Here is a 21,176-nt window from a genome sequence, read left to right as displayed (position 1 = left end):
GATTACAATATTTTTGCTTGTAATGTAATTTATTACATTCACCTTGAATAATCAGCAATAGGGGTGTTGCAATAAATCTTCAGTTACTGTTAGTTTAGTTTAGCTTACTCTTTGTTAGTAACTTCAGGCGGTACTTACTTTTTTTAAAGGAAGATTACCCCTCTAAGATCTCCATCTCCTTGTGCAATGTTGGTGTTGTCCTCCTGTCATTTGTTGCTCCTGCAGCAACAGGTAAACTTTGCAAATCCGACACGTGCGCCTTCGAGACTCGCGATTCTCCGTCGGAGCGGGACATTCCGTAGTAGAAGGATGAGAGAGGTGACAGGAACTCCGCCGTCATGACAACAATCCGATTACATTGAGACACTTATCTGTGCAGGCTATTTATGCGCATACCAGCAGTGCTTAGGAGCAAGACCCACTTAGAAGAACCGTCGCATGCACTGAACAAGGGGTATTTATTTGTATTTTTATACTAATTGTAATAGAACTAAAGAGAAAGTATTTATTGAGCAACATTGCAACTTTTCTTTGAGCTAGCCTACCTATGTATGGAGGAATTATCTGTGGACATTTAGGCTATCAAGTGGAGGACACTACGCGCAAGAAAAGGTTGCCAAATGTTAAGGATTTAATCAAATGCATATTGTTGATTCGAAGTTTTCTTTTGAACAGTAATCATGTCAAATGTACGCATCAGGCTATATTTATGTTGGGTTTTAGCGTGCATTCGCGCGTTTCGACGGGCTGCAGAATAGGCTGACCAAAATAGGCATAGGCCGATTTTTTTACTGTCGTCTTGTTCCTTGAGGAAAGTTCTGAAAAACATATATAGAAATCTAGTTTCTGTTTTTTATATTGGAAGAAAAAGAGACTGTGCTCATCCTCTGTCATTCAGGGGCTGATGAAGGTAACCTACATGGTGTAAAGATGGATACTAGTCCTACAAGAAGTATTGATGGACAGACAGGTGTGGGGGAGAGCCCTGCCGGCAATGGGGAGTCCAGGCACCGAGGCAGCACCAGGGGCAGCTTCCACGCAGTTGCCACATGGAGCTCATCCTCCCAGTCCTCCCAAAAGGAAATTCTAGGGAGCAATGTTAGTAAGAGACTTAATTCTATTGTCAACTCCCAATACAATGACCATCACAGCACCACAGCAGATCCCAAGGGCCAACTGTGGGTGTCAGCAGAACCTGACACAACCACCACCAATACCGCCACTACCACATTCTCCAAAGGAGCAGAAGTCATCACTTCTACTCAGGCCTTAGAGACGGAGGAGAATGACCATGTGGACCAGTCCACCTACTTTCAGAGGCAGTTTGGGGCGCTGCTCCAGCCAGGGGTCAACAAGTTCTCCCTGCGCATGTTTGGTAGTCACAAGGGCGTGGCAGCGGAGCAGGCCAGGGTCAAATCCTTTGGAGTGTGGATCATCCACCCCTACAGTGACTTCAGGTAACTCAGAGAAGTGGGAGTGAAACAGGGCTACATAGAGAGCACAGAGGATTGGAAAAATAAAAATAAGCCTAGACTGGCAAGACCAATGGGGGAGGCCAAACAGATTTTTCAATGACTCAGATTAATAATCCAGTTCAAATTAAACCATCCATGATGCAATTTTGGTTCAGAATAGATAGAACCATCCATGATAACATGCTATTTCTTGTCCATAACTTCTAAACATTTCATAGCAACTCAAAAATGCTTTATTATTTAGGCCTATCACAAACTAGTTACATCAAGGGCAGTGTTCTGGACACAGATTACACCTAGTCCTGGAGTCAAAAGCAAGAAAATACTTTTTAGTCTAGAAAAAGCCAGATCAATGGAGAATCTCCATTGAAAAAGCTTTTTAGTCCAGGAGTAGGCTTGACTTCTGTACTGGAAACTGTCCCCAAGTGTACAGTAAGTAGACAGATGTTAGAGGGTAAAAATCTGCTATGATTTATTTTTCAAGGTCAGCCTGCACTGTCGATAAGAAGATAAAGGGATTTGATTAGTGATACAGTATATTGAATGAGATCATCTGGATTAGAGCAGAACCCTGCATACCTTTGTCTCGCCCTGTCGGTAAACCTAACCCTAAAGGAAATGTTAAAATCCCATGCATTTACTAATCCAAACTCCCACAAAAGTTGCAATCAATTGAAGAATCTTATCGTTTTCAATTGGAGCGGGTTCAGCTTTTAAGATTTTTATCCAAACACTTTTCATGGAACATATAGCCAGTCAAAGGCTGTGGCTTTGGGGTTAATGTCTATATATACACGTCATACATTTTCCACACATACTCAACACTATATAGGTCAATGCCAGACAGTGAGGTTAAATCCATGCTAAGGGATTATTGCCAACAAGAAGAAACCCCATAATTTCAATCTTGCCCTGTATTATGTCATAAATACTGAGACAGATGAGAGGAAGATTACTGTAAATCTGCCCTCTGCAACCTTATGTTCAACCTTCACTTTAATGGGGGTGGGTTTTGAAAACATACATCTACACATCCAATTGATTGCTTTACCAATGTTATCAATCTAAAAAGGAAATACTGTTCTGAAACAGTATTTGAGCACACGTGCTCAAATAAGGGCAAGTGAGAATATACTGTCTTGTTGTGGATTTACAGTACAACTACAAACAGCTACTTTTAAACTGCCATTACTTGAGTGCAGGTAAAAAAAAACTTAGAGGAAGGGAGGCCGGGGGAAAGTAAGCCGGTAAGGTCTGGTATGGTACGGTATGGAGTAACGGCAAAATAAAAAAATAAATAGTGTCCGTACAGGGTAACATACCGGTAAGACATGAGCCTATTACAATAATTAAAACAAAGATGTCAAGAAAACTATTAGGCTATTACACTATAATTTATCATTACTGCCTGTCAGCCGCATGAAAACTTTTTCCAAAGTAACTTCAATTAAGAAAACTATATTTTACTAGCTTTGGTGTAGATCAACTTCTTCCAGTGTGATGTAATTGGTAGCTTGGTAAACTATATTTTCAGAGCAGCTTCCCCAGCACTGCTTTTAAGCCAATAGAAAATGTTTGTACACACACAAGTGTGTGCACACATATGAGGTCCCGTACCAGGAAGAAATGAAATCTACTTTCACCACTGCTTACATCCCAAGTGGCATTCTATTCTGGCACTCTATTACCTTTTATAGTGCACTTCTTTTGACCGTAGCTCAAAGGGCCCTTGTCAGAAGTAGTGCACTATAGGGTGCCATTGGACGCAGGCATTCAGTGGCAAAGAGATCCACTGAGTGACTGAGACCACATTGGACAGCAATTACACCCAAACCAAGTACACATTGCAAACCTAGACATGAGACAATGAGAGCTTATGTGACGACATGCAGTCATCTCTGTATGTACTGTAGAAGTCTTGGAGTGTTCCGAGCTTTAGTGTACTAACTAGTGCATTATTAAACCAATTTATATTGTACTGTAGCAGACCCTCTGTTTCTCTTCATGGAAGTTTGCTGAGGATGCTGTAGGCCTACTTGGTGTAATGTACATTTTTAATGAATGGCTTTCCTTTTACAGCAGGGAGTGTCTGTGTTAAGCTCAGTAGCACTCAGAAACAACTCATTGGACATCTATCACTGTTCTGAGTGGATGGGCTTGCTTGGCCTTTATCTTTGTGACACTATTATGTCAAGGGGTACTCCTGTCACTTGAGTTCAAATTTCACTCAACATACATTTAAATTTAGTGGCAACAAGTGTCTGACAGTTACGAGAGCATTTAGAACAGGGGAAATGCTGATGTCATACAATAGATATGGGTATTTCTATAAATACTGGGGCCAATGTGTGACATTGGGATCAACATTTCAAAATGGGTAGAGAAAAAAAAAAAAAATGTATGCAGTTCCACATGAGTATTTCGAGGAATATATGTAAATTGACCCATAACTCCACCTATACAACAACATACATCCTTCAAGCAGGGTTCATACGGACATTGGCAAGTCAAATTCAAGGACTTTCGGTGACTTTTTCAAACACTTCATTGTAATTTAAGGACCTCAATATTATACAATTGTATAATTTATTAGGCCTAATATAGAACCCCCCCACCCCCCCAAAAAAGCATGTAAAAATTGTACAAGAAGTAGGCCATCGCCACTTTAAGAATGATTACTTGCATTGATATTCAAATTATTATTACATTCTAAAAGATGTAAGAATAATGTGGACTTGCCTGACTAAATAAATTGGATTCATTTTTCTGTAGCCTATGTGTGTGTGTGTGTGTATATATATATATATATATATATATATATATATATATATATATATAGTGGGGCAAAAAAGTATTTAGTCAGCCACCAATTGTGAAAGTTCTCCCACTTAAAAAGATGAGAGAGGCCTGTAATTTTCATCATAGGTACATTTCAACTATGAAAGACAAAATTAGGAAAAAAAATCCAGAAAATCACATTGTAGGATGTTTTATGAATTTATTTGCAAATTATGGTGGAAAATAATTATTTGGTCAATAACAAAAGTTTATCTCAATACTTTGTTATATACCCTTTGTTGGCAATGACAGAGGTCAAACGTTTTCTGTAAGTCTTCACAAGGTTTTCACACATTGTTGCTGGTATTTTGGCCCATTCCTCCATGCAGATCTCCTCTAGAGCAGTGATGTTTTGGGGCTGTTGCTGGGCAACACAGACTTTCAACTCCCTCCAAAGATTTTCTATGGGGTTGAGATCTGGAGACTGGCTAGGCCTCTCCAGGACCTTGAAATGCTTCTTACGAAGCCACTCCTTCGTTGCCCGGGTGGTGTGTTTGGGATCATTGTCATGCTGAAAGACCCAGCCACTTTTTATCTTCAATGCCCTTGCTGATGGAAGGAGGTTTTCACTCAAAATCTCACGATACATGGCCCCATTCATTCGTCCTGGTCCCTTTGCAGAAAAACAGTCCCAAAGCATGATGTTTCCACCCCCATGCTTCACAGTAGGTATGGTGTTCTTTGGATGCAACTCAGCATTCTTTGTCCTCCAAACACGACGAGTTGAGTTTTTACCAAAAAGTTACAGTGCCTTGCGAAAGTATTCGGCCCCCTTGAACTTTGCGACCTTTTGCCACATTTCAGGCTTCAAACATAAAGATATAAAACTGTATTTTTTTGTGAAGAATCAACAACAAGTGGGACACAATCATGAAGTGGAACGACATTTATTGGATATTTCAAACTTTTTTAACAAATCAAAAACTGAAAAATTGGGCGTGCAAAATTATTCAGCCCCTTTACTTTCAGTGCAGCAAACTCTCTCCAGAAGTTCAGTGAGGATCTCTGAATGATCCAATGTTGACCTAAATGACTAATGATGATAAATACAATCCACCTGTGTGTAATCAAGTCTCCGTATAAATGCACCTGCACTGTGATAGTCTCAGAGGTCCGTTAAAAGCACAGAGAGCATCATGAAGAACAAGGAACACACCAGGCAGGTCCGATATACTGTTGTGAAGAAGTTTAAAGACGGATTTGGATACAAAAAGATTTCCCAAGCTTTAAACATCCCAAGGAGCACTGTGCAAGCGATAATATTGAAATGGAAGGAGTATCAGACCAATGCAAATCTACCAAGACCTGGCCGTCCCTCTAAACTTTCAGCTCATACAAGGAGAAGACTGATCAGAGATGCAGCCAAGAGGCCCATGATCACTCTGGATGAACTGCAGAGATCTACAGCTGAGGCGGGAGACTCTGTCCATAGGACAACAATCAGTCGTATATTGCACAAATCTGGCCTTTATGGAAGAGTGGCAAGAAGAAAGCCATTTCTTAAAGATATCCATAAAAAGTGTTGTTTAAAGTTTGCCACAAGCCACCTGGGAGACACACCAAACATGTGGATGAAGGTGCTCTGGTCAGATGAAACCAAAATTGAACTTTTTGGCAACAATGCAAAACGTTATGTTTGGCGTAAAAGCAACACAGCTGAACACACCATCCCCACTGTCAAACATGGTGGTGGCAGCATCATGGTTTGGGCCTGCTTTTCTTCAGCAGGGACAGGGAAGATGGTTAAAATTGATGGGAAGATGGATGGAGCCAAATACAGGACCATTCTGGAAGAAAACCTGATGGAGTCTGCAAAAGACCTGAGACTGGGACTGAGATTTGTCTTCCAACAAGAAAATGATCCAAAACATAAAGCAAAATCTACAATGGAATGGTTCAAAAATAAACATATCCAGGTGTTAGAATGGCCAAGTAAAAGTCCAGACCTGAATCCAATCGAGAATCTGTGGAAAGAACTGAAAACTGCTGTTCACAAATGCTCTCCATCCAACCTCACTGAGCTCGAGCTGTTTTGCAAGGAGGAATGGGAAAAAATGTCAGTCTCTCGATGTGCAAAACTGATAGAGACATACCCTAAGCGACTTACAGCTGTAATCGCAGCAAAAGGTGGCGCTACAAAGTATTAACTTAAGGGGGCTGAATAATTTTGCACGCCCAATTTTTCAGTTTTTGATTTGTTAAAAAAGTTTGAAATATCCAATAAATGTCGTTCCACTTCATGATTGTGTCCCACTTGTTGTTGATTCTTCACAAAAAAATACAGTTTTATATCTTTATGTTTGAAGCCTGAAATGTGGCAAAAGGTCGCAAAGTTCAAGGGGGCCGAATACTTTCGCAAGGCACTGTATATTTTGGTTTCATCTGACCATATGACATTCTCCCAATCTTCTTCTGGATCATCCAAATGCTCTCTAGCAAACTTCAGACGGGCCTGGACATGTACTGGCTTAAGCAGGGGGGACACGTCTGGCACTGCAGGATTTGAGTCCCTGGCGGCGTAGTGTGTTACTGATGGTAGGCTTTGTTACTTTGGTCCCAGCTCTCTGCAGGTCATTCATTAGGTCCCCCCGTGTGGTTCTGGGATTTTTGCTCTCCGTTCTTGTGATCGTTTTGACCCCACGGGGTGAGATCTTGTGTGGAGCCCCAGATCGAGGGAGATTATCAGTGGCCTTGTAAGTCTTCCATTTCCTAATAATTGCTCCCATAGTTGATTTCTTCAAACCAAGCTGCTTACCTATTGCAGATTCAGTCTTCCCAGCCTGGTGCAGGTCTACAATTTTGTTTCTGGTGTCCTTTGACAGCTCTTTGGTCTTGGCCATAATGGAGTTTGGTTTGGACTGTTTGAGGTTTTGGACAGGTGTCTTTTATACTGATAACAAGTTCAAACAGGTGCCATTAATACAGGTAACGAGTGGAGGACAGAGGAGCCTCTTAAAGAAGAAGTTACAGGTCTGTGAGAGCCAGAAATCTTGCTTGTTTGTAGGTGACAAAATACTTATTTTCCACCATAATTTGCAAATAAATTCATAAAAAATCCTACAATGTGATTTCTGGATTTTCTTTCTCATTTTGTCTGTCATAGTTGAAGGGTACCTATGATGAATTTAACTAGGCAAGTCAGTTAAGAACAAATTCTTATTTACAATGACAGTCTACCGGGGAACGGGCAGAACGCCAGATTTTTATCTTGTCGGCTCGGGGATTCAATTCAGCAACCTTTCGGTTACTGGCTCAATGCTCTAACCACAAGCTACCAAAAAAACAGGTTCCTTTTGTAATGGAAGGATTTTTATGGAAGGCCAAGTTGAAGCCAGCATTGGATGTTGTTGTCCTCGTCATAACCGCACATGGTTTTACGGCAACAGAGTAGCGCAACACCACTCAATTGAAGTGGCGGGAAAAAAACAAAAATGGCCAGGCACATCTCCAACAAAAACTGATTCACGGAAACGTATAAGGGACCAGGAGAACTTATACATTGGCTACGCTAATTACAAGGCCTTTTCAAATACCACATTGAGGAAATGTAGACTACTTCAAGCCCCTTGTATTGTTTAAAATAGCAGGTTAACTTATTCTGTTGGGGTGAAACCATTTCATTTACTAGATCATATTTTGAAGAAGCCCACGGCCATGGTAATTTGTTGGAAATATAATTAATTTGGGATACCGTAGGATTTTGCGCATTACACAATTGCGCACACTGCACAGTATGACTCGGTGTCCAATCCGAGGCACAAAAACATTACCTTGATGCTTTTTCTGTTAAATCTAACGAGACCATACTGTAAATCAAGCAGACAACAACAGATGATCAGCATCAATTCGCTAGGGATATTAGATCCAACGTGGATCCAGGCACAACTGTCTTCACCGGTGTAACGAATAAGACACCAAAGTATTCTGGACATTCCTCCAGAACACCTTTTTTTCCTGCACTTTGGCTTTTGTTGCATCACATGCGCTATGACTATGACAACAGCCAGGGCCGGCGTTATGGGCCTTACACGGAACCCAAACCGTCTGCGCGCGTGCGCCATCGTGCATACATTTATTTTGTCCCCCCACACCAAACGCGATCATGACATGCAGGTTAAAATATCAAAACAAACTCTGAACAAATTATATTAATTTTGGGACAGGTCGAAAAGCATTAAACATTTATGGCAAGCTTGCACTTGCTAGCTAATTAGGCTATTTAGCTAGCTTGCTGTTGCTAGCTAATTTGTCCTGGGATATAAACATTAAGTTGTTATTTTACCTGAAATGCACAAGGTCCTCTACTCCACCAATTAATCCAAGCATAAAACTGTCAACCAAATTGTTTCTAGTCATCTCTCTTCCTTCCAGGCTTTTTGACTCTTGGCTCTTGACTTTATATTGCAATTGGCAACTTTCATAAATTAGGTGCATTACCGCCACTGACCTCGTTCATCTTTTAGTCACCCACGTGGTTATAACCAATGAGGAGATGGTACATGGGTACCTGCTTCTATAAACCAATGAGGAGATGGGAGAGGCAGGACTTGCAGCGCGATCTGCTCAGAAATATAACTGATTTCTCGCACGCGAGCAGTGTGGGTGCAACAATTGAATAACATAGATTTCTACATGTATTTTGCAACGCTCGTGCATGTGACGCGAGCGGTGTGGTTAGCCTGTTAGGGGGCCTGGCCACTCTACCGTACTGCCTTGCCCATCCAAAAACATTGAAATAATGGTAATTTAGTTGACCGAGACGCGTGCCGACAGAATAGAGAAAGACGCATCAATTTCAGTTAAAGCATCCGAGCGAGCGAAACAGCGCCCCTCTGTATCAGTATGTGTATGTATCTGATGCTGTTTGGACCAAAAGAGTATGCCATGTCATACTATTTCTGTCCAGACAGCATCAGACACATGGGCTACATATCAGAGGGGCGCTGTTTTGCTCGCTCGGATGCTTTCTCCGGTGTTATAGTTTTAGCAGAGTGGATGAGGTGAAGCGAGAGGGCTCACTCTCGCCTAAATCTGTCCAGTATAAACCCAATGCGTTTCTATGGGAATAATATGCAGACCCAAGCTTGTCGCTTGGACAAATATTCCATTGTTTGGGCGGAGACATGAGCATCTCGTCATTATATATTGATCTCTGGTTTCAACCTCTTGCGAATTGGAAAGGAAAGTTGGCGGGAGCACAGTGCAATGTTAGGATGCTGGATTGCCCTAAAGTTAATAGATGATTCGCCAAAATTCTACAATTACTTCTGTCTAAATAAAATCATTCAAAATACTTCCCCAGGGAGCATGACTTAGCCTCAGAGGATCATTCGCTTTTTGTGGTGGATTGTTTCAAATCACAAGTGTGTTTGGGAAGCCCGAAATGTGGGTAGTGCACGTGACAATAGGTCTAGCTGATTGAGTTGCACCTGTCAGTGAAACGCGTCTAAAATATGTGTGAAGATAATGTGTATTGAGTATAATAAAAAAGGTTGCCTCAAGAAGAGGATGGAACTGTGGCGAAGATGGTGCGTCTCCAGAATGCATGCATACAGTACTGTATGTAGGAAAGTGCCCATTTGGCAATGTATTATTCCTGATTGTTTTAGCTCACCACAAATGTTTTCTTCGCCTCAAACAAGTCAACAAAGTCTGATTTTTTTAACATCCATTGGGAATGATAGTTCCTCAGTATTTGAAAAATCACTCTCTGCCTCGATAATCACCAAGCCTCGATGTGAAAGAGCAATATATCATGATCTGATGACCCCATATATCCAGTGGAAACGTCATTAAAAAACAGCTTTCTGTCCGGAGTTCACCGGCGCAGGAAAGTTTGAGGTCACGGCTGAATAGGCTAGTTGATACAATGTTGCAAGTTCGTTAAAAAACTTCTTGATGCACCCATCCCGTTAGTGGGATCATTTTCGTCAACCATCGTTGAATTGCAGAGCACCAAATTCAAATTAAATCACAAAAAATATTTAATTTTCTAGTTTTTTAGTTTAGCTTGTTGTTAATCCACCTGGCGTGTCAGATTTCAATAAAGCTTTTCGGCGAAAGTATACCAAGCGTTTATGTAAGCACATCTCTCTCAGTATGCAAAATATTACAAACATCTAGCAGCCAATAAGATTGATCACGAAAGTCAGAAAATATATAAATTAAATCGCTTACCTTTGATGATCTTCGGATGTTTGCACTCAAAAATATCAAAAATACCTCAATTTGGTTGGCGCGTTATGTTCAGAAATCAACAGGCTCGAGCGGTCACGACATCACAGACGAAAATTCCAAATAGTATCTGTAATGTTCGTAGAAACATTTCAAAAGTTTTTTATAATCAATCCTCAGGTTGTTTTTACAATATATAATCGATAATATATCAACCGGGAATGTAGCTTCTTCAATAGGAGAGAGAGAAAATGGCTGCTCCAAGCTGTTGCGCATACAAAACGCTGCTTGCACCCAGCCATGTGATCTTTCTAGCTAATTTTTAAAAATAAAAGCCTGAAACTATGTCTAAAGACTGTTCACTCCATGGGGAAGCCATAGGAAAAGGAATCTGGTTGATATCCCTTTAAATGGAGCAAAGGCAGGCAATGGAACATGGAGCTTTCAAAATAGAGGTCACTTCCTGGTTTGATTTTACTCAGGTTTTCGCCTGCAATATCAGTTTTGTTAGACTCACAGACAATATTTTGACAGTTTTGGAAACTTTAGAGTTTTTTCTATCCTAATCTGACAATTATATGCATTTTCTAGATTCTGATTCTGAGAAACAAACAGTTTAATTTGGGTATGTTTTTCATCCAAAAATCAAAATACTGCCCCCTGCACTCAAGAGGTGTTAACTACAGCGTGAGCTCTTGATACAATGTTGAACTTCACAAGCCATAGCGCAAGTCAAGACAGATAGAAAGGGACAGACAGACGGAGAAGAGATTAATTTGATTGAAAGAACCAACATTTTCATCAGGATATTTTCTACTGTTTTTATTTTGTCGGCTTTAGTCCTATGTATTTTACTTAATGAATGATAGAGTATAGGCCTATAATTTCCATCTCTGAGTTACAGTATATGCTCTCATTTATTTAGCCGCCAGCAGACAAACCAGAACACGCCATACACTCACCTAGATGAGCTGGATCACAGTCCAGGCCTAAGGGTAAGGGGCGCAGAATTGAGACATGAGCCAACTGAAGGTGAGGCTTCTACCCCACCAAGCTCTCCAGCTCGTGGCCCCTGCCCAGTAGTTACTCACGGGTGGGTCGGCTGTGCAAGCCACCGGACAGGCTTACTCTGTAAGCAAGAGACTGTGTTAACTTGTTCTCTGTTTGTATAAAAAAAGGAAGATGACAACTGAAGTAAAAATAAAATGTCATGCTTTTTCAAATGTTATGACTTGACTGTTAAGAACTTAATGTTATGCCGTTATGTTTGCACTTTCTATTGAAAAGAATGATGTTACGGAGTCTAGTTGATAGGTAATCGACTAGCAGATCACAGTGTATCAATTTGTCCATATTGCAGAGGCTAGATCACAGTGTATCAATTTGTCTATATGGCAGAGGCTAGGCTATAGCCATAGTTGGATTTTTTTTATTTTTATCATTTTACTTCAGATTTGTATGAGTAACCACGTGACAATGATTTTGAGAAACGAAAATGGAAATTAAACTGTTCCACGAAAATGTGCATATATTAATATTCATAACTGGCACGCAGAGCGGTAGAAATGGTAGGATAAATTGTAAACTTCCCCAAACCTGAAACTCACGAGTTGCCTATGGTCTTTACTATTACACCCATTTAAAAAATGTGTGCAAGTGCGCACATAGGAGGTCCCGTGAAAAAATGGGCCCGTCTATGAAAATCAAATAAATGCCTGTCCAACTGATTTTGGGGGGAGTTGTGTGCCAATGAAAACTCTTTTACCCCATAACCGGCCGTCATTGTAAATAAGAATTTGTTCCTAACTGACTTGCCTAGTTAAGGTTAAAGGTTAAGTCAAAAAATAACAAAAAAACAAAACAACATATTATTTTATTATTATTATTATTATTATTTATTATTATGAAATGTTATGGAGTTACACTGCATTTTTGAGACCTCTATGCAAAAAAATTGTCCAACAACTATATCCAGGATTCTTACAGGGTTCAAGTTAGATGTGTGATTTCAGTGATTAATGCTTAATATATGATATAACAACAATTTACATTGCCATAAATGCATTGACAGAACAGTAATGTTTTTTGACACAGCTATAACAAGTTGCTCGGTGTAGTTAAGCCTCTCTGGTACCTACGTTTATAGAAAGAGCCATAGTCAATTTCACTATTCTGGATCCTGAAGTTTGACAGTAACTTTACAGTACATACTGTGGAAACACAATACTTTAATTTGATGTGGAAATACAAGATGTAACAATGGACTTCTCTCTCAGCCTGTTCCCAGATCTATTTGTGCTCTTCCCAACTCCCTGACCTCAACCCCCCGTCCTATCCAGGTTCTATTGGGACATTGTGATGCTACTCCTGATGATGTGCAACCTGGTCATCCTCCCCTGGGGCATCACCTTCTTTGAAGACCAGAAAACTTTGCCCTGGATCTCGTTCAACGTCATCTCTGACACCTGCTTCCTGGTCGACCTGGTCCTCAACTTCCGCACGGGCGTCCTAGAGGGAGACGACCAGATCATCCTGGACCCCAAGGTTACATTTCACTCATTTTCAAAACAGCTGGAAACAAAGGGGGATATTGGCAAATGGGAGAACAGTAAGAAGGGTGGACACAGGTATTTGAAATCAAATTTTATTGGTCACATGTTGAGAATACAACAGGTGTAGATTTTACTTTGAAATGCTTACTTATGAGCCCATTCCCAACAATGCAGAGTTAAAAAGACAATTAATTGCTAAACAAAAAATGAAATAGTAACACAATTAAAACAATAAAGAGGCTATATACAAGGAGTACCAGTGCCGAGTCAATGTGCAGGGGTAAAAAGTAGTTGAGATAATACAGTATGTACATGTGGGTAAGGATAAAAGTGGCTAGGCAATCAGGATATATCATGTAAATTGTCCAGGTAGCCATGTTACTAACTGTTCATTCGTCTTATGGCTTGAGGGTAGAAGCTGTTCAGGTGCCTTTTGGTCTCAGACTTGGCACTCCGGTACCGCTTGCTGTGCGGTAGCAGAGAGAACAGTATATGACTTGGGTGGCTGGAGTCTTTGACAATTTTTAGGGCCTTCCTCTGACACTGCCTGGTATATAGGTCCTGGATGGTAAGGAGTTCGGCCCCAGTGATGTACTGGGCCGTATGCACTACCATCTTTAGCTCCTTACAGTCAGATGCCGAGCAGTTGCCATACCAAGCGGTGATGCAGCCAGTCAAGATGCTCTCAATGGTGCATCTGAACCCCAGTCTCCGGTGGGGAGTATATGTGCGTGGCCGGGAGTGTTATTGCTAGTGACAGGCTTTGCTGCATTAGCCTCTCAAGTCCACTGTTATTTTACTACCAATATCTATTTACACCTTGTCTAGAAATTATTATTATATATGTTTTTATTTGTAGCTAGGTGAAACCCTTTGCACCGATGCATTTTATTGTATGAAATGTGCTTAACAAATACAGTTTGAGTCAGTGATTTAATGAAGGTCAAATCAATCAGTCAATCAATAATTTAATCATAGGTGATCCGTATGCGTTACCTGAAGACTTGGTTCGTGGTGGACTTCATCTCCTCCATCCCAATGGACTACATCTTCCTGATAGTGGACCTGGAGGCCCAGATGGAGGCTTCGGATGTGTATCGCACGGCCCGTGCTCTCCGTATCGTCCGCTTCACCAAGATCCTCAGCCTGCTGCGCCTCCTGAGACTGTCCCGCTTCATCCGCTACATCCATCAGTGGGAGGAGGTGAGGGAGAGGGGAGCATATTTCATGTAGGATAAGGCTATATACTTAAACGCTGTGTACTTACACACTCACATTGTAAAATCACTCAGTCAAAGATTCACTCATACTCATACTGTCTAGAAATTGATCCAATAGCCATACCTCTCTATTAGCATGAGCTCCAAAAGTATTGGGACAGTGACACATATTTGTTCATTACACTCTGTACTCCAGCAACTGCAGTTGAAATTATTTAACTTAAGGGTATTTTAATTCATATCAGGTGAAATAACAGCACTTGTTGTACATAGTCCCCCCATTTTAGGGGAGAAAATAAAATACACAAAAAAATGTCACTGTCCCAATACTTTTGGAGCTCACTGTATTCATGTTAATAGAGAGGTATGGCTATTGGATCAATTTCTAGACAGTATGAGTATGAGTGAATCTTTGACTGAGTGATTTTGCAATGTGAGTGTGTATACCAATTATTCTGTGTCCCAAATGGCACCCTGTCACCTATTAAATGCACTACTTTTGACCAGAGCCCTATGGGACCTGGTCAAAAGTATTGCACTAATAAGGGAGTAGGGTGCCATTTTGGAGACAACCATTGTAAGTCCTTGCCAGTGTTGACATTCCTCTCTATAACTCTATAACAAATTTTCTCCCTCTCAGATATTCCACATGACCTATGACCTGGCCAGTGCTGTTGTGCGTATAGTAAACCTGATTGGTATGATGCTACTGCTGTGCCATTGGGACGGCTGCATGCAATTCATGGTGCCCATGTTGCAGGATTTCCCACCAGATTGCTGGGTTACCAAGAACAACATGGTGGTGAGTGAGTGAGGACTGGAAGGTGGCAAATTCCCATTGTGGTTTATAACAATAAATAATCATAATACATTTTATTTTAAGCACCTTTCAAAACACCCAAAGTTACTTTACATAGTTAGCAAGATAATCAGCCAGGTAAGAAAGCAATCAAATTATCCTGCACATTGAATTCATCCTATTCAATATGACACCCCTTTGCTACTTCAGTCTTGCCTCCTCACCCCTTGTTTCTCTCTTTCACAGAATTCCACATGGCATTTACAGTACTCATATGCCCTGTTCATGGCAATGAGCCACATGTTGTGTATAGGATATGGTGCCCAGGCTCCCGAGGGCATGACGGACGTATGGCTGACTATCATGAGTATGATTGTGGGTGCCACCTGCTATGCCATGTTTCTGGGCCATGCCGCCAACCTGGTTCAGTCCATAGACGCCTCCCGACGACAGTATCAAGATAAGGTCTTTGACTCACATGAGCAGAGTACTTTTACAAATAGATGAGAAAAATATACTCTAGTACATTGTTGTTCTTTCTTGTTGTTCACATAAATCTACATTTTACATCAAATATGTACAGTTTGCTGCCCTCTTTTTTAAATATTGTTTTAATTAACCTTTATTTAACTAGGCAAGTCAGTTAAGAACACATTCTTATTTACAATGACGGCCTCTTAGCCAGGTCTCCCTTGTAAAAGAGTTCTTCTGACCTCAACAGGACTTACTGGATAAGGTTCAAACAAATTAAACACACCCACTCACAATGTTCTCTGTCTGGAACCCATGTTTTCAGTATAAGCAGGTGGAGCAGTACATGTCGTTCCATAAGCTGCCGGCGGACGTGAGGCAGAGGATCCATGAGTACTATGAGATTCGCTTCCAAGGCAAGATGTTTGACGAAGACAGTATTCTGGGAGAACTCAGCGACCCGCTCAAGGAGGTCTCTTCCATTACACCTCAATCTCTTCTCTGTCTCTCTCTCTCTTTCACTCTCTCTCTGTCTATACCCTTACATTACTTGCCATTTCCCCTTTCAAAACAGTTGGAGCAAACATACACTAACGGACAAAAGTTTTAAAACACTTACTCATTCAAGGGTTTTTCTTTATTTTTACTATTTTCAACATTGTAGAAAAATAGTGAAGACATCAAAAATATTAAATAACACATATGGAATCATGTAATAACCAAAAAAGTGTTAAACAAATCAAAATATATTTTAGATTTTAGATTCTTCAAAATTGCCACCCTTTGCCTTGACGACAGCTTTGCACACTCTGGGCATTCTCTCAACCAGATTCACCTGGAATGCTTTTACAACAGTCTTGAAGGAGTTCCCACATATGCTGAGCACTTGTTAGCTGCTTTTCCTTCACTCTGCGGTCCAACTCATCCCAAACCATGTCAATTTGTTTGAGGTCGGGGGATTGTGGAGGCTAGGTCATCTGATGCAGCACTCCATCACTCTCCTTCTTGGTCAAATAGCCCTTACACAGCCTGGAGGTGTGTTGGGTCATTGTCCTGTTGAATAACAAATGAAAGTCCCACTAATCCTCAACCAGATGGGATGGCATATCGCTGCAGAATGCTGTGGTAGCCATGCTGGTTAAGTGTGCCTTGAATTCCAAATAAATCACAGATAGTGTCACCTGCAAAGCACCCCCACACCGTAGCACCTCCTCCTCCATGCTTTTACAGTGGGAATTACACATGCCGAGATCATCCGTTCACCCACACCGCATCTCTTAAAGATATGGCAGTTGGAACCAAAAATCTCCAATTTGGACTCCAGACCAAAGGACAGATTTCCACCGGTCTAATGTCCATTGCTCGTGTTTCTTGGCCGAAGCAAGCCTCTTCTTCTTATTGGTGTCCTTTAGTGGTGGTTTCTCTGCAACAATTCGACCATGAAGGCCTGATTCACTCCTCTGAACAGTAGATGTTGAGATGTGTTTGTTACTTGGGCTGCAATTCCTGATGTTGATAACTCTAATGAACTTATCCTCTGCAGCAAAGGTAACTCTGGGTCTTCCATTCCTGTGGCGGTCCTCATGAGAGCAAGTTTCTTTCATAGCGCTTGATGGTTTTTGCGACAGCACTTGAAGAAACTTTCAAGTTCTTGACATTTTCCGTATTGACAGATGACTAATGTCTTAAAGCAATGATGGACTGTCATTTCTCTTTGCTTATTTGAGCTGTTCTTTCCAAATGAACTTTTAAAGAAGGCATACCTGTTAATTGAAATGCATTCCAGGGACTACCTTATGAATGTGTGCAAAGCTGTCATCAAGGCAAAGGGTGGCTATTTGAAATATAACATATATTTTGATTTGTTTAACACTTTTTTTGGACACTACATTATTCCATATGTGTTATTTCATAGTTTGATGTCTTCACTATTATTCTACAATGTAGAAAATAGTCAAAATAAAGAAAAACCCTTGAATGAGTAGGTGTTCTAAAACTTTTGACCGGTAGTGTAGAAAGACAAAGAAAACTATTTATATTTGCCCAAGATGTGGTCTATCTCTGTTTCACTGTCACAGACTATCTACAGTACTCTTGTACTGTACAGACATTCTGTTCTTAATGATTCCTCTCTTCTCTTCTTTTCTCCATTAGGAAATTGTGAGCTTCAACTGCCGTGGGTTGGTAGCCAACATGCCACTGTTTGCCAATACAGATCCTCATTTTGTAACGGTGATTTTGACCAAGCTGCGCTTTGAGGTCTTTCAGCCTAATGACTTCATCATACGGGAGGGAACACTAGGGCGGAAGATGTACTTTGTCCAACACGGCTGTGTTACCGTGCTCCCCCGTGGAAAAAAAGAGATACAGCTTAGCGATGGAGCCTACTTTGGGGGTGAGCTGTTTGCGATTTTGGTTTCAAAGCGCTCTTCACCAATGTGTTACACCCTCTTTTCTCATTCACCCCTTTGATTTACACTTCTCTCAACTCTCTTCCTTTGTCCTCAAGTCATGTTTCTACTCTCCCCTTTCTCTTTCTTCTATCCTTGCCTTTCTCTATATCGCTACTCTTCTTCACTACTCTTTACTCAATTCTGTTTAATACCCTAGCATCCTAACACTGCGAAACAATCAATGTAACTGTTTTATACAGACAACTTTATTGGGAAATATTATTTACCTTAAACATCACATGTATGTTGAGTACATGGGGATAAACTGAATTAAATCTCCTCTCCTCCCTTAGAGATCTGCCTGCTGACCCGTGGACGTCGGACGGCAAGCGTGAGGGCTGATACGTACTGCCGCCTCTACTCCCTGAGTGTGGACAGCTTCAACGAGGTCCTGGAGGAGCACCCCCTGATGAGGAGGGCCTTTGAGAGCGTGGCTGTGGACCGTCTGGACCGGGTACAGGGGCGAGAACCCTTCATGAGCTTCTCCGCAGACTGACTGACACTTATGGGCTCATAGAGGAGAGCTGACACAGGCAGCACAGTGGAAACCTATATGACAAGATGGAGGGCATTCAACTGATAAAAATCTGACAGTCAATGGACATGTTGCTCTTGTTTTTAGTTTGGGAACCTACTTATAGAAAGTTATGCTTTAAATATGTTTATTAAGAAGCATATTACAATGGAAACAAGTGTATAAACATATCAATGAGCTTCCCTTTTTAACAGATAAAATAACAGTAATGTACATCAAAACAAAATATTAAATAAAAATGAATAGTACCCCCCTCTTCACACCCAGTCCCCCACATACAGTGCATTTGGAAAGTATTTAGACCTCTTGAATTTTTCCACATTTTGTTACGTTACAGCCTTATTCTAAAATTGATTAAATAGGTGTTTTCCTCATCAATCTACACACAATACCGCATAATAACAAATAAAAAACAGGGTATTCAGTCCATATACTCAGAAATTTGTTGAAGCACCTTTGGCAGCGATTACAGCCTCAAGTCTTCTTGGGTATGACGCTATAAGCTTGGCACACTAGAATTTGGGGAATTTCTACCATTCTTCTCTGCAGATCCTCTCAAGCTCTGTCAGGATGGATGGGGACCATCTCTGCACAGCTATTTTCAGGTCTCTCGAAATATCTTCAATCGGATTCAAGTCCGGGCTCTGGCTGGGCCATTCAACGAAATTCAGAGACTTTTCCCAAAGCCACTCCTGCATTGTCTTGGCTGTGTGCTTAGGGTTGTTGTCCTGTTGGAAGGTGAAGCTTTGCCCCAGTCTGAAGTCCTCAGCGTTCTGGAGCAGGATCTCTCTGTACTTTGCTCCATTCATCTTCCCCTCGATCCTGACTAGACTCCCAGTCCCTGCCGCTGAAAAACATCCCCACAGCATGATGCTGCCACCACCATGCTTCACTGTAGGGATGGTGCCAGATTTCCTCCAGATGTGATGCTTGGCATTCAGGCCAAAGAGTTCAATCTTGGTTTCATCAGACCAGAGAATCTTGTTTCTCATTGTCTGGGAGTCTTTAGGTGCCTTTTGGCAAACTCCAAGCGGGCTGTCATGTGCCATTTACTGAGGAGTGACGTCTGTCTGAACACTCTACCATAAAGGCCTGATTGGTGTAGTGATGCAGAGATGGTTGTCCTTCTGGAAGGTTCTCCCATCTCCACAGAGGAACTCTGGAGCTCTGTCAGAGTGATCATTGGGTTCTTGCTTACCTCCCTGACCAAGGCCCTTCTCCCCCTCTTCAAGCTCTGTCAAGCTGGTTGTTGCCATAGATTTTCAAGCCGATTTAAGTCAAAACTGTAACTAGGCCACTCAAGAACATTCAATGTCATCTTGGTAAGCAATTCCAGTGTATATTTGGCCTTGTATTTTAGGTAATTGTCCTTGTGAAAGGTGAATTTGTATCCCAGTGTCTCTTGAAAAGCAGACTGAACCAGGTGTTCCTCTAGGATTTTGCATGTGCTTAGGTCTATTTCGTAAATGTTTTTCCTAAAAAACTCCCTAGTCCTTGCCGATGACAAGCATACCCATAGCATGATTCAGCCACCACCATGCTTGAAAATATGAAGAGTGATACTCAGTGATGTGTTGTGTTAGATTTGCCCCAAACATAACACTTTGTATTCAGGACATGAAGTTCATTTCTTTCCCACGTTTTTTGCAGTTTTACTTTATTGCCTTATTGCAACGGGATGCGTGTTTTGGAATATGTGTATTCTATACGGGCTTCTTTCTTTTCACTCTGTCATTTAGGTTAGTATTGTGGAGTAACTACAATGTTTTTGATCCATCCCCAGTTTTCAGCCCAATCATAGCCATTAAACTCTAACTGTTTTAAAGTCCCCATTGGCCTCATGGTGAAATCCCTGAGCGGTTTCCTTCTTCTCCAGCAACTGAGTTAGGAAGGATGCCTGTATCTTTGCAGTGACTCTGTGTATTGATACACCATCTAAAGTGTAATTAATAACTTCTGTCTGCCTTTTAATTTTTACCCATCTACCAATAGGTGCCCTTCTTTGCAAGACATTGGAAAACCTCAATGGTCTTTCTGGTGGAATCTGTGTTTGAAATTCATTGCTTGACTCAGGGACCTTATGTGTGGGGTACAGAGATGTGGTAGTCGTTCAAAAATCACACAGAGTGAGTCCATGCAACTTATTATGTGACTTGTTAAGCAAATTGTTACTACTGAACGTATTTAGGCTTGCCATAACAAAGGGGTTGAATACTTATTGACACAAGACATTTCAGCTTTTCTTTTTTAATGAATTTAGAGAAAAGAAATCATAAAATGTAATTCAACTTTGACATTATGGGGTATTGTGTGTAGGCCAGTGACACAAAATTGCAATTGAATCCATTTTAAATATAGTCTGTAACACAACAAAATGTGGAAAAAGTCAAGTAGTGTGAATACTTTCTGAAGTCACTGTACATGTGATGTTACTTCATCTCACGATGCCAGAGATAGTTTGCATTGGCTTCACTGGCTAGTAGTTTTCGGCATTAGGTTAGTGAGGACATTTGCGATAATGCTGTTTAATATTTTACCTTTTGTAACCCCTTAAATTAGGCTTTACCAATGCTCAACATAAATATAAATGCAACATGTAAAGTGTTGGTCCCATGTTTCGTGAGCTGAAATAAAAAACAAAAATATTATTTATCAAAAA

The 21,176-nt window shown here is 41.0% G+C and overlaps 1 protein-coding gene across 2 annotated transcripts; it reads left to right on the top strand.

Annotated features, from left to right (window-relative positions):
* The first annotated feature begins 382 nt into the window (after positions 1-382).
* LOC139373295 (hyperpolarization activated cyclic nucleotide-gated potassium channel 3) lies at positions 383-21,176 on the top strand. Of its 2 annotated transcripts, XM_071113648.1 has the most exons (9): positions 383-454; positions 899-1,457; positions 12,827-13,031; positions 14,018-14,242; positions 14,900-15,061; positions 15,305-15,523; positions 15,855-16,001; positions 17,684-17,924; positions 18,276-21,176. In XM_071113648.1, exons 2-9 carry the CDS (start codon positions 931-933, stop codon positions 18,476-18,478), a joined length of 1,929 nt encoding a protein of 642 aa, XP_070969749.1. In that variant the 5' UTR covers positions 383-454; positions 899-930; the 3' UTR covers positions 18,479-21,176. The 2 variants fall into 2 exon arrangements, with proteins under 2 accessions (XP_070969749.1, XP_070969750.1); XM_071113649.1 differs by lacking the exon at positions 383-454 and having other exon boundaries at positions 837-1,457; positions 14,042-14,242; positions 18,276-18,576.

Source organism: Oncorhynchus clarkii, chromosome 18, assembly GCF_045791955.1.
Source record: "Oncorhynchus clarkii lewisi isolate Uvic-CL-2024 chromosome 18, UVic_Ocla_1.0, whole genome shotgun sequence".
NCBI classification, from domain to species: domain Eukaryota; kingdom Metazoa; phylum Chordata; class Actinopteri; order Salmoniformes; family Salmonidae; genus Oncorhynchus; species Oncorhynchus clarkii.
Note: the sequence above shows the minus strand (reverse complement) of the source record. Positions and strands in the feature narration are given on the sequence as shown.